The following is a 14,692-nucleotide window of genomic DNA, read 5'->3' as shown; positions in this document are numbered from 1 at the left end:
AGGACACTGGGAACATCCTTCATCCGAACCCATCCCCCCTCCATCTCACTGTCCAGAGACAGTCCGACTTGTTTTTCAGATATCAAGACTGTTCTGATAAATAGTAGGAAAGATTCCACCAGAGAAGCCTACACTGCTAAGTGGAAAAAATTTACAACTAGGTACATACAATACCCAGTTACATCCTGTTAACATACAGCTATGTACTGTCTTGGACTATTTACAATATCTAAAGAAATCTGGACTTTCAATTATTTCTGTTAAAGTACGCCTTACAGCCACCACTTCATATCATTCTCTTATTGAAGTCTGTACGGTCTCTTCCTAGCATACTATGTCTGAATTCCTCAGAGACCTAACTAGGATTTTCCCTCTCCCTGGACCTCAACACAGTGTTTGCAGGTCTAATGGACCCTCCATTTGAACCCCTAGCAACATGTTCACTATTACACTTATCTATGACACCTCCTTTATGGTAGCAATTGCATCAACTAGGAGAACTGGGGAAATACAGGGATTCATGACAGGAAGTCTGTATTCAGTTTTCCATATTTCTAAGGTATCTCTTACACCAAACTCCAAGTCCCTGTCCAAGGTAATTTCAGATTTCTGTTTAAATGAATAATATTGGTCATCTACCAATATTCTTTCCCAAACCACATTCTAATCAGAGAGAATTCAGATTTCATACCCTCAATGTTTGTAGGTCCCTAGCCTTTTATCTGCAAAGGACTAAACCCTTCAGAGCTTCCCTGAGACAGTCTATATCATTTGTTGAGACAATGAAGGACCAACCATTTTCTGCCCAGAGATTATCTAAATAGGCTTCCTTGCAAACCATCTCCATTTTGGATATGTTTAAAGCAGCTACTTGAGGTTTAGTATAGACTATAGACTATTACCAAGCATTTTTCCGTAATGGAAGCATTCAAGTTGGACACTTCTTTTCGCAGATTGCTGCAATCTCTATTTAGATAGACTCTGAGCACCTACCTCGTCATATCTGATCACTGCTTGGGAGTTATCAAGAATGTAATATATGTATATATATAGAGAGGGGGGGGGGAACAATTCAAAGACAGAAAAATTACTTACCTATACAGTAACTGGAATTCTTCAAGATGTGTTGCCCATATATATGTATTCCATGACCTGCCCTTGTTCCCCACTACTACAGAGTCCTATTATATATGGATTCTGCAGTGGCAAAGGAACTGAGTGGCAGTTGGGCATGCACCACGTTTTTATGCCCTTAGTATGGAAGTATAAGGACATTCAGGGTACATGCAGGGACACAATGGACACTGCTGGCCAAAAGATTCTAATCTCTAGTGCATAGGGTGCATCGAGTGGAATGAACAACAACATATTAAAGAACTCCAGCTACTCTACACATGAATAACTATTTTTAATAATCAAATGCCAATTTTACCTGTGTGTGTGTATTACAATTCATATTCATTTAGTGGGTTGATGTTAAAAAGTATTTTTGATTTACTCTGCTTTCATTTTTATTGTAGAAAATGTTCTCAAGAAGAATGGCACCAGTGATAGCTTGTTGTGTGGCAATGGCTCAGATGCTGGGTAAGTGCAATCTACAATCTTTCTTGATTCTTTTCTTTCTTTGCTCCATATCTTTTGGCTTAACTCAGTCCACCAGTGACTAATGTAAAAAAGCAGATTTCAGGTTCCTAACAACAACAGTAATTGGAAGAAGGATAATGAAAATATATATACAAATAATAAAACAGTTTAATGAAGGATAGGGGATAAAGCTCAACCCTGTGGTTTCCTTATTCAGGTCTAAATTATTTCCAGGCCTCCTGGTAGATGTTCTTGCAATTACTTTAACTTTCTTCTTAGGAATGCATTTAATATACCTTTCCATTTAGTGAATTATATTTTAAGAGAATGAGCTGTGGAGAAGGAAGAAGGATTAACTTCAGTGTTTCTAATAAGGATGGGTGCATCATTTCAGACAAAAAAAATCTAACCCAAACGTTTCCCCTCCCCAGTGGTGTAGGAAGAGAAGACTGAGAAAAAGGCTAGGGAGTTTCAGATGCGGGTGGGCTTGTGAACGCAAGGCTTCACCTATTCCCTGCCTGCTTTCAAGGCCTGAGTATGGCAGGGGGAAAGTACCAAACATGTAGCCCCGGATTCCTTCTCTACCCAGTGCCCTGTCCCTGCAGTTGAGATACAGGAAGGCTGTGCAAGAGAGTTTCGGGAGTGAGGATCTTTATTCCCCTTTTGTTTTTTGTGTGGCTGAGTAAGCCTGGGCCACAGTCTGGCAAGTGCTCTGCTCTGTGCAAGACACAGAAAAGTCAGCCTCTGCCTTGAAGGTCTTATAATTCACAATCTAAAAATCATCTTAGCTCACAGTGCCAGAAATAGATGTAGAGATCGATCCTCTAAACAGTTACTCCTGCACCCATATTCCCTTTGATTTCAGTCAGACTATGTTTTAAGACAAGATACACTGGAAGACTCAGAAAAGTGTTAATTTGGAATAGGAAATATTATATAGAATACACAAACACATACATACATCTACATAATTAAAAATGCACTTGTGTGCATCTGTTTTTGTATTACTGTCTCTACCCTTCCACTCTGTGTCCCTCTTCCCCACCAAACTATCGCAGGGCTTTGGAGAACATTTGCATAGCATGGGATACTGTTTGCAGGTCTCACAGAAGAAGTGAGTCCCTATATTTGAGTTTCAATATAGTTGAATATATTCTGAACTTACACAAAAAGAAAAGGAGTACTTGTGGCACCTTAGAGACTAACTAATTTATTTGATCATAAGCTTTCGTGAGCTACAGCTCACTTCATCGGATGCATAAAAGTGGAAAATGCAGTGAGGATGTTTTTATACACACAGACCATGAAAAAAATGGGTGTTTATCACTTCAAAAGGTTTTCTCCCCCCACCCCACCCTCCTGCTGGTAATAGCTTATCTAAAGTGATCACTCTGTTTACAATGTGTATGATAATCAAGGTGGGCCATTTCATACACATTGTAAGGAGAATGATCACTTTAGATAAGCTATTACCAGCAGGAGAGTGGGGTGGGGAGAGAAAACCTTTTGAAGTGATAAACACCCATTTTTTTTCATGGTCTGTGTGTATAAAAACATCTTCACTGCATTTTCCACTTTTATGCATTCGATGAAGTGAGCTGTAGCTCACGAAAGCTTATGCTCAAATAAATGTGTTAGTCTCTAAGGTGCCACAAGTACTCCTTTTCTTTTTGTGAATACAGACTAACACGGCTGCTACTCTGAAACCTGAACTTACACATGAATTGAAGCTGCTTCCCTTTAAATTTGCACATTTTAAGCTTTCATCACTTTTCTGTTATCATCTATAGCACCTGTCCAGATAAATATATATGTCTCAAAGTCGGGGAAAATCCTGATTATGGTTACACAAGTTTTGATACATTTGGCTGGGCATTTCTTTCCTTGTTCCGCCTGATGACACAGGATTACTGGGAGCGTCTCTATCAACAGGTATAAGATTTACTTATTTCAAATACAGTAACTCCTCACTTAAAGTCATCCCGGTTAACGTTGTTTCGTTGTTACATTGCTGATCAAGTAGGGAACATGCTCGTTTAAAGTTGCGCAATGCTCCCCTATAACGTTGTTTGGCAGCCGCCTGCTTTGCCCACTGCTTGCAGGAAGAGCAGCCTGTTGGAGCTAGCTGGTAGGGGCTTGGAACCAGGGTGGACCAGCAGCTCCCCTATTAGCTCCCTGCTCCCCTAAGTTCCCTGTGCGGCAGCAGCCCAGCAGGCTATCAATTGCTGGGCAGTTCAGCTGTCCCTCTCACCACTGCCATGTGCTGCTCCTGCCGTCTGCCTTGGAGCTGTTCCCGGGAGCCTCCCGCTTGCTGTGCAGGGGAGGGGAAAAGGGGTGCTAATGTCAGGATGTCCCCCTCTCCCCCGCTTCTGTATCTTATCTCCACAGAGGAGGGGGGGCACCACAGGGTTTGGGACGGAGGGAGCTTGCTGGCAGCAGCTGCTCTCGCAACTTGCTAATCTACTTAAAGAGGAAATGTACTTAGAGTGGGGTCAGTGTACTTTAAGGGGCAATGTGTGTCTCTCTCTCACACACATGGTGTATGTCTCTGTCTCTCTCTGCCATGCTGTCTCCCCTCCCTGCATTCGTGCTGCCTTGTAGAGTGTGAGGCTACATTAACAACGTGTTAACCCTTGAGGGCTCAGCCGATTGCTAGTTCATCATTTAGCAGTAAGGCATTCCCCGGGAGATATCCCACCCTCTTCCACCCTCTGACTCCACCATCTCAACCAAGCTTCACAATCATCATTGCTGTGTACAGTATTAAATTGTTTATTTAAAACTTATACTGTGTATATGTGTGTGTGTGTGTGTGTATGTGTGTGTGTGTGTATGTATATATATATGTGTATGTGTGTGTGTGTGTATATATGTGTATATATATATGTGTATATATAGTCTTTTGTCTGGCGAAAAAAATTTCCCTGGAGCCTAACCCCCTCTATTTACATTAATTCTTATGGGGAAATTGGATTCACTTAACATCATTTAGCTTAAAGTAGCATTTTTCAGGAACATAACTACAATGGTAACTGAGGAGTTACTGTACTAAGTAAAGTAGTAACCTAACTGGATAAATGTATAAAGTATTTAAAATTTAAAGAGAGAAAAAGAAGTTCTCCTTCAAGTGATTGTGCACATATACATGCCACTATAGGTGTGTGTGCGCCCAGTGCCCTCAAGTCAGAGACTTTTGCCGGTAATACCATTAGGTGGCACATGAACCCCTACTCCCCTCATGCTATCAGGTGGGGCATAAAGGGCGTGACTGCTGTTTCTCTCTCAGTTCCTTTTAACTGCCCAAGGTGACAGTTGGAGCTCCGCGTTGCTTTGGTTCAGTTAACCATCTTTCTGAGTCTTAGTATATATAGTTAGTTAGTGTCTTAATAGTTTAATAGTTCAGTTAGTTAGTCATTGTAGTTTTACAAGTTCCTGGGAGATTTTTTATAAAAATTCCCCAGAATTTAAACAGTGTGCAAGGTGTAGGGCTATTTTTCCTGTCTTGGATAGGCACATCAGTTTCGGTGTTTAGATGAGGGACATGTGAATGACAAATGCTCCATTTGTAACTCCTTCCCCACCAGGACTAAAAAACAAACAGTAGTTTGAAGATTCACCTCATAAAGGAGGTAATGCAGTGTGCATCTGAAATGGGCCCTGACCGTTACACAGTGGATTCTGATTAAACCTGCAGTACACCTCCAGCCATTTCTCACACAAAGCACAAGTTGGGTGAGAAACCTCATGCTTTGTCTTCTTTATCATATTTGAAGCATTCCAGACTCTGACTTTGTCAAAAACTCATATAAGTCCTCTGATATTGTTTCTTTACCATACAAATCTAAGCGTTCCCCAGTACTGTCTGAGGAAGCACCCTTGACTCTGGCTCTGTTATGGCTTCCAAAACCGATGTCTTCCCCCATGCTGGATCCGTCTTCCTCTCCACTGGTTTAGTCTGTTTCAGCACCATCCTTGGCTTTTCCTTACCTGACACCCCGTTGGTGTAGCTGAATCCTCAGCTTGCCCCATCGATGCAACAGATGCCATCAATGCACGCTGTCGCTATCTCAGCTCTGCTAACTCCCTTGATGCCCTCTGTAGTCATGCCAGCTCTGTTTATGCTCTCACTGATTATGCCAGCACCAGCCATGCATCCAGCACTGCTAATGTATTCTGCAGCTATGCTGGCTCCACTGACAATGATGATGCATGTGGCATTGTTGGTGCACTCTCTGTATTTACTGGCACCACTGGCGCTGACAAGTTTTTCTGCCTGCTTTTGAACCTCATCTGTCTCCAATACCCAGACCTCCTAGAACTCTGACGGGAACTGCTCCTCCCTGTCCTGAGGATGTTTATGTTTCTTCTTTGGACTCTGAGAGAGAGGACTCTGTTTCTTCCTCCAGATCTTTTAGATTACCCTACAGGTCTTCAAATACCAGGCCAAAAGAATAGGGTTGTATTCCCTACAGGGGAGTTTCAGCTTGGAGTCCCTCACCATAGATGTCTCAGGCCATGCCTTTTCCTCCTTGGCCTTTGGATGCCCCAAAAGATTCTAGACCTCCATCTCATGCACCTTCTAGGAGAAAGTCTCCTCTTTCCATAGTGCAGGAGTCCTTCTTCTATGGAGGAGGGGGAATAATTGGAGGGGTCACCAAATGTTCCTCTACCCTCGTCACATTTCTTCATGTTTGCCAGATGAAGCAGTAACTCTGGAGTCAACTTCTCTCCCCCATGACCCAGAAGATTTCAGTGTTTTTCAGGACCTCATGAGGAGCATGGCTACCTCTGTAGAGGTCCAGGTGGAGACTGTGCAGGAGAACCTGCTCACTCTCTTGGACAATTTATAGACTCCTGTTATAGGAAGGGTCGCCCTTCCTATCAGCAAAGTTTACTAAACCCAGAGAAGGCTCTTTGGCAGACTCCAGTCTATATACCTCCTAAGAGAAGGTCAAGATTTTCTCAAAGACACCAGCCATCTTCAACTGTGGCAGGCCCTTCTCACCAGATGACTGCATCCTTGAAGCAATCATTTTGATTCTTCACTTGAAGAGAGTGCACTGATGATATCGCCTCCTTTCAGATAATGCCTATTCCTCTTTTACTGTGCTTGATTACCTTTGACAAATGGGTACTCAGAACAGTGAAGGAGGAATCTGTCATCCAATTTACATCTCTCCCTTTTCCCAACCCACCTTCCCCATCCATTTTTGAGGACTCCTATCACAAGACCATGTTACTTCAAGAGCTGTGGTCCCTTCTAGAATTGGGAGTGATAGAGGAAATTCATTACCAGCACAGAGGAAAAGGCTTCTATTCCCAGTACTTCCTGGTCCTCGAGAAATCTGGGGGTCTGCATTCCATTCTATATCTAAGAAACCTTAACTATTTCATCCAAAAAATCAGATTCAGGATGGTTACCCTCACTTCTATTATCCTTTCCGGAGATTGCTCTGCTACCCTTGATTTACAAGACACATACTTTCATATGGTGATGCATCCTTTTCACAGGAAGAATCTTCAATTTGTGGTAAGCACCAACCACGACCAGTATGCAGTACTTCTCTTCAGTCTCTCATCTGCCCCGAGGATCTTTCCCAAATTCATGTCAGTGATAGCAGCCCATCTCCATCATACAGGCATTTAATATTGCCTTATCTGGATGACTGTCTAGTCTGAGCAGCATCAAGTGCTCAGGTCCAAAATGACACCCTAGTCATCAAACATTCTCCCATTTGGGCCTGAAATTAAATTTGGACAAATCTCAATTAAAACTGACTCAATGACTGACTTTCATAGGAGCAGACCTCGATGCCAGAACAGGCATTGTCAGACTGTGGGTTCTAGGCAGTCAGGCCTCGTGATTGGAGCAGTGCCCAAGAACAAATACCAGGTGTCAAAGTTGGATGGACAGCCAGGACCAGGCTGAGGGCAGTGCTGAAACTGGGGTCCAGGGAAAGGCTCAGGGTCAGAACCGGGGCCAGAGTCCATAGAAAAGCCAAATCAGGATCATAGTCAGAGTCTGAAAGCTGGCGAAAGGCTGGAATCAGTCCAAGGGTCTGGGGGTCAGGAGGTGGGTGCATGGCTGAAGGAGGTCAGGAACAGGGCTGGAGCAGGGTCAGAATAGGACACAGACAAGGTGGGAGTGGGCTGGAACAAGGCTTGGGCAAAGCTGGGGCTGGAATAGGGACAGGATCGACTATAGTCTGGAAGCCTAGGAAATCTGAAACACAGCAAGGCAGCAGGAGGGTCCCTAGCTGCGTGGTGCTATTGGACAGATGAACTTACAGCTTTGGTAGTTGGAGTGAAATATCTGTGCCTGGACTCATCTGACTTGGACCCTGCCCAAGGATAAGTATGTCACTGCAGGCTCTTCTGGAGGGGTGAGTCATAGCTGAGTGACCAGCTCTGGTCCAGCTGTGGGTTTGCCTCATCGCCATGGCTTAACTCCCAAAGGAGAGGGAGTGGAGGGCAGGGTTCTTTTAATGTTCTTTCCAAGAATTTTATTCAGGAATATGGATATGTGACCAAGCTTTAAAAAAAAAAATTAGAATAATGTTTACTACTTTCATATAGTGCTTTACATCTTCAATGTGCTTTTCAATATTAATTAATCTAATTAGACTTGAAATGTCATTTCAGACTTCTTACGTTAGTGTGTACTTTGTGCTTACAGACTCTCAGAGCTTCTGGGAAGATCTACATGCTCTTTTTTATGCTGGTCATCTTTCTGGGCTCATTTTATCTGGTCAACTTGATCCTGGCTGTAGTAACAATGGCATATGAAGAGCAGAACAAAGCTACTATTGCTGAAACTGAGGCAAAGGAAAGGAAGTTTCGGGAAGCCATGGAACTGTTAAAAAAAGAGCAAGAGGTCCATGAACTATTCCCTTGTTAAAATTAGGCAGTTTCCACCAACTGTATATAATATTGATAGTGAAATGTATCATTCATTCCCTGTCTTTGAGTGTGTATTAACAATGACTCTGTGGTTACTGATGAGAAGAGGTGCCAACTGCTATCTTATTTAAAATTATCAGACTGCTGCCGAGAGTAATAGGAATGTTTCCCTTATTGGTTGGTAAATTGTAGCTGTGAGGAGTGAACAGCAGAACATAACATTAGTCCATGGTACTGTAAGCAAATTGATATTATAAAGTATGTCTAAAATTCCACCAATCTATAGTTTCCACAGAGAGACATGAACATTTTTTGTATTCCTCTGCTGTGCTGTTCTATGCTTGTGAGAAGGCTGGATTGAATATATATTGAAATATACAATATTTTTTTGTATTGAAATATTGAATATTGTATTGAAATATACAATAAATTTTGTTCTTTGACTGCTTTAGAGTTAGATCCAAAGCCCACTGGAGTAAATGAAAAGACTCTAGTTGACTTCAATGGATCAAGCACCTGGAGAGCAGAATTCTTGTACAGAAAAATATCACTGAAAACTTAACACAAATTGTGATTTTCAGTGTTTAAGCCCTCATATTGGGAAGTGGATAGATTATGCAGAATCAGGTTAAAAATTGAGTATTTTTACAGTAAGCAAATATGTAGTGAGTATACAAAAATGGAAGTTGAACCACATGAATGGTCCAGACTGTTATATTTTGTCTCTGCTAGGGACTAGTACCTGTTTGCACATAAACACACAGCATGTAACTTCTTGTTCAGTGCTCTATGTGGAGTGGGAAATCCTTCCTAATTTCTGCTGTGATCCGCTTGCACCAAAAGCAAGGAGTGTTGGTATTTTAACCATCTATATGAAATGATAATTGTTAACAAGAAAGAATTACAGAGCACAGCAATCTTTTCCCTTACTGAGATGCTAATTGTGCAGTGATAATATCAGCTATGGTTTTGTTTGTTTAATTTTAGGCATTGGCTGATAAAGGAAATGATACAATGTCACTTTGCTCTTTTGAAATCTCGCCTTTACCCTCAAAAGAAGTCAAAGATAGAAGCAACAGGAGAAAGAAAAATAAGTCCTTAGAGATAGAAGATTATGGGGAAGATAAAAAAATACACGAATCACAGTCCAGTGACGATCAACGAAAGTCGGTAATTCATTGTGTAAATTCAAGAATTGCTCAAAAACACAAATAAAACCCCATTAAGAAACAGTAGGCTGTATTTATAGATAAAAGCTAACATCCACTTTTTCAATCTTTAAAAAAAAATCTCTTTTGAGTTGGGAAGGAAGCATATAATGCAAAAGTTAAACTTTTGAGAAAGTTATGTGTGAAAGAGAAGGTATAATGAAAGTGAGGTGTCACCCTTCATTGCAGAATTTTCTGTAAGAGAAGTAGTTTCATGAACATTTAAAAATATAAATAAAAAAAGCATTTCTTGCCATATTAGGAAGTGAAACAAAACTGCATTGGAACTAGAATTCAGTTAAAATTCCATAAACAGTCTTTTGCAAAAATAAAATCAATATTTAGTGAAATGAAGTTACAGGGATTACCAGAGATTCCTGCTTCAGCTGATAGGATTTCAATAACTGTCATTTAAAATCTAAATTAAATCCTTTTTGAGTAACTTTAAACACCTTCCCTCTCTCTAACCCTCCTAGAAAGTTGGGGATTGGAGGGGGGAATAAATATTACCTGCTTTTCCTAGGTCCGCTAAGGGGGGAGGATGAAGGGGGCAAGCAGTGGACTCCTGGTGCCCCCATCCCTGTATCTCTGGGAGGGTTAGAGATGGGGGAGGCCCATCTGAATTTTCTCCTTGTCCTTTGGGAAGGAGGGGGAGATAGGGGCCACATTCACCTTTCCAAGGAGGTGGCAGTGATGGGGGGTCAGGTACTCCTTTGTTCTTCGTTCTGTTTTGTTTAACGGGGCGTGTCTTGGGTACCTCACCCTTCAGTGTCAAAATAGCTTTATCTGGCTTGAGGGAAGCTCCCTCACTTCTTGATTGTAGTCCTCTGAGTTCCCTTCTTTGTCCCATTCTTGGTTTGCTTTTGTGTCATTAAGACGGACTAGAGCTTAAGGAGCATGAACTATCAAATCAGGTCAGCTTCTCCATTGCAAGGCTGTCTTTGTTCGGAATCACTTATGCTCTTAGGTGTCTAAATATTTACCTCCTTGGAGACTTGGCCATGAAGGTGTAGAAACTTGGAATCCTAGCTGCTCCTTAGTGAGGAAGAGAGAGAGAGCTCTCTGAGGGAGGCTCAAACTGGAGATTTGCTGTTCCCTCCCAAAAATAAATAATTTTTCAGATTCAAGTACTTGGTAGAAGCCTTTACAATACAATGTATTGATACAGGCATGGGTTAGAGTCATATCCTTGTGGTATTCTTAGCTGATAACAAACGGAACCTCTCCATGTCCGCTTATATAAAACATACCATGATGCATGTATGTGCTGTGACTTCTGAAATCTGCAGAGTTTTTTAAGAAATATGCCTCGTGAATATTAAATTCAGAGGGGGGGGAGGGGATAGCTCAGTGGTTTGAGCATTGGCCAGCTAAACCCAGGGTTGTGAGTTCAATCCTTGAAGGGGCCATTTAGGAATCTGGGGCAAAAATTGGGGATTGGCCCTGCTTTGAGCAGGGGGTTGAACTAGATGACCTCCTGAGGTCCCTTCCAACCCTGATATTCTATGATTCTAAAGTAGGACTTATGGATCTTCCATGGTTGATGGGAGAACTCAAAATCTTTATCATTCCCAGGAAATGTATTGCTTGATGTGCCATTTCCCCCTTTTTCCTTTTTTGGGACTTTTAGGCTCTTCTTGGTCTTACTTATGGTGCCAGTGCAAATCAAATGAAGCGCAGGCTCAGCCATGGAAGCATATTCAATTTCCAGATATCTGGCAGAGACGTTGGCTCCAAAGCTTATCTTGGTTATGATGAGGTCAGCAGTGCTGGGGAAAATGAAATCCAGCGTGGGTCACTGTTGGTTGCACGGACTGGAAGACAACTGAGTGTGCAAAGTCAAATGAGCCATAGTTCTTATCCTGCTTCTCCAAACTACATGCAGAATGGCAAGTGCAACAGCACAGATGGTTACAATGGCGTGGTTTCATTAATGGGAGGAGGAAGCACCAGGGCATACAGTCTAGAACCACCTGCTCCTGAGGGGTTATTGCTCCCCCCAGTTATGGAAAACTCTAGAATAGGTGATTTGGTAAGAAAAGTGCAATTTTAAAAACATGTACTTCATATTATGTTTTCCTCCAGAAGCATAAGGTTTTCTGTGGTTTCTTTACGTATTTTAACATATTGAACATCCACAAAAACACAGTAGGGCAGGACCTATTGAGGAAAATCTGCTCTCTGCTATGCTATTTTAAATCTGGAGTAACTCCAGTGGAGTTGAGAACAGAATCTGAACCAGTGTGAGCATCGTGGATCAAATTCATCAGTTGAATAAGAAGATAGAACTTCACTGATGTAAATGGATCTGCATTTGCTTACTCCAGCAGAAAAAGTGGCCACATGAGTTTAACGCAGTTCTCATGCTACTGACAAGTGTTGTAAAAGTGGTCGAAGTATTTCCATTCTAAACTGCCTTTTTCACCTGTTTGGAACTTTTGCAAACTTACTTTTCAGGAACCTGAAAGTTTCTAGGTCTGGTCTCTTCCAAGTGGTGAAAAATTTGAGCACAATGAGTTCAGCTATATTTTAATATGAAAAATAATTTTTGTGATCTTTTTTGAGCAGCTCTTGTGCTGAAATGGTTTGCAATAGAAAGATATAACTTGGCATGAAAATGCTCCTTAGTGAAAATAAGTGATCCTTGGTATCCCCATGGAAATCCACTTTTGTTTGGAGAATTTATGATGGTTTGAAAATTGTAGTCTGCCTGTAATATAACCATTTTTAATAATCTCTCAGTGTACTAAAGTAAAGAGCTGCACTGTACATGGATGTGTGTTAGATTTTAGATCCTTTGAAAAAGTTTTATGTGGGATTTCAGAAATTTTGGAGAGTGTGTGAAAATTTTCCCAGCGGGGATGAGATGAATAGGCAGGACAGAGGGAGAAGCAATAAAACAGGCGGAGGAGAGCTGGCGCTGTAAAAAGAAAATCATATATGCACAATGGGAGATCTGCAACCTGTTGATCCTTCTGTAGGATAAAAGAGTTGAGAAGATAGGGAGTGGGGAAAATGTGCAAAATGTTAGGACTTATGGGTGGTCATTGCATTTATCTAGCCCTGGTTGCAAGCATACAAACCCCATTAAATTTTTATATAATTCCAACCCAAATCCATGAAGAGAGGGAAGGAGAGGGAGGTCATGATAGCAAAATTAATAGAATATTATAGCATAGACTATCTGCTTGGACACGTGTGTGCAACATGCTAGGTGTTTCATGATGTGCAGAAACACTACAGATAAATTCAGGATAGGAAATTCAGAAGTCTCAATAAAAGAGGAATTGTAGCAAGGCAGAATCTCTTTAACCAAATTGAAATTTGTGCAGAAGACTTAATGCAAATACCCTGGGAACTAGAATGGCCACAATGGATTAGGGCCTTCATTTTACATCTCATTCTAAATGGCTATTTCCTGCAGAAGAGACCCATTTATTCACTGCATGTCTTCACTCATATTAACCTCCACAGCTACCCCATCTGCCTGATACTTCACTTTGTTTTGTGGTATTTTACTAACCATGTTTACTTCTTTAAGCAGAGCCCTTTATGTGATGAGGCGAGCAAGATGTATTTGGCCCCTCGTCTGTCAGTGGATTATTTTAATGAGCCACTTCAAAGACAAAGGGCAGCAAGTGCAGTCAGTGTCATTACCAGTGTCCTGGAGGGTAAGTCATTTCTCATCATTTTTTAATTCAAACCTAAGCATATGTTGATGTGAAAGATCAGAATGTCATCAAAATGTCAAGAGTAAAAAAATTAAAGTTGCTAATAGAGCCTTTGTAGATGCTATAGTTAGGAAATTCCAGAATTAATGTTGCCTATGCAGCCTTAATTTGGCTACCTTGTGAATATGTGTTATAAAACAGTCTTTAATTACATGATCAGACTTTTTATTCTACAGGACTCTCACCTCATTCAGTGCACAGGATGGACAGGGAATGAGCTAGGAGTAGCAGAAGGAGAAAGGACGTTCTCTTGTGTTTAAGGCACTGGACCTGGATACAAGAGAGCTGAGTTCTATTTCTTGACTTTGCCATAGACTGTGATATTGGGAAAGACTATCACAGGCACATGCCCAAGGGAGCCAAATAAAGATTGCACAAGCAAAATTAATTCTGTCATTTCCAGACTTTTCAGTACTTGTCTTTGCCATCTTAAAATTCCTTTAATTTAGTTTTTATACATAATTATAGATGGGTCTGGTAGTGTCACCTATTATTAAGGTTACCTGACACATCTCATTATAAGATTCAGAGTAGCAGCCGTGTTAGTTTGTATCCGCAAAAAGAAAAGGAGGCCTTGTGGCACCTTAGAGACTAACAAATTTATTACAGTATAAGCTTTCGTGGGCTATAGCCCACTTCATTGGATGCATAGAATGGAACATATAATAGGAAGATATATATATATATATATATATACACATACAGAGAAGGTGGAAATTGCCATACAAACTGTAAGAGGCTAATTAATTAAGATGAGCTATTATCAGCAGGAGAAAAAATCTCATTATAAGATTCTGTTCCAGCGGCTTATAACTTTGCCAAACATTAATCTTTTGGGCTGAAATCCTATATGCTGGATGTCTACCTCAGACTGATCAATTTTGGAAAATTTTAGCTGTAACAGTTTAGCCATTTCTGAAAAAAATGATTAGGGAAAAAACCTTTTGTTTTGCCCATGTTAAAAAATTCTGGAGACCTTTTATTTGAGAAGCTCTAGTGCCCTCCATTCATTGAACAGAGATTTGAAATTTGGCAGGGGATATGTAGGCTATATGAAAAAAACAGGTGTGGGGATAAGAGGTGGCCTGGATTTTAGGAGTAATTTCCAACTGACTGGGCTGAGTACATTTGTAACAATTTTGTACCCATTCTTTGTTAGTTGTCATACTGTAGCATTAGCAAGAGCTTGAAATATAGTGGCTCTCCCCCACTACATGAGGCATTCTATTCCCTCCATTGTTCTACCAGTCTTTTAAATCACTTTTTGAT

The 14,692-nt window shown here is 41.1% G+C and overlaps 1 protein-coding gene across 3 annotated transcripts in view; it reads left to right on the top strand.

Moving 5' to 3' along the window:
- LOC141983316 (sodium channel protein type 5 subunit alpha-like) overlaps window positions 1-14,692 on the top strand; it is a 100,031-nt gene that overhangs the window by 27,188 nt on the left and 58,151 nt on the right. For 2 of the 3 annotated variants that reach the window (XM_074946336.1, XM_074946337.1), the window contains exon 1: window positions 13,242-13,363. In XM_074946336.1, coding sequence (XP_074802437.1) covers window positions 13,264-13,363 — 100 coding nt within the window. In that variant the 5' untranslated portion in view covers window positions 13,242-13,263. Of the gene's footprint in view, window positions 1-1,520; window positions 1,585-3,374; window positions 3,517-8,260; window positions 8,459-9,471; window positions 9,655-11,322; window positions 11,725-13,233; window positions 13,364-14,692 lie in introns of those variants that run through there. The other variant, XM_074946335.1, reaches the window with a different exon arrangement.

This window comes from Natator depressus, chromosome 2 (genome assembly GCF_965152275.1).
Source record: "Natator depressus isolate rNatDep1 chromosome 2, rNatDep2.hap1, whole genome shotgun sequence".
NCBI classification, from domain to species: Eukaryota; Metazoa; Chordata; order Testudines; family Cheloniidae; genus Natator; species Natator depressus.
Note: the sequence above shows the minus strand (reverse complement) of the source record. Positions and strands in the feature narration are given on the sequence as shown.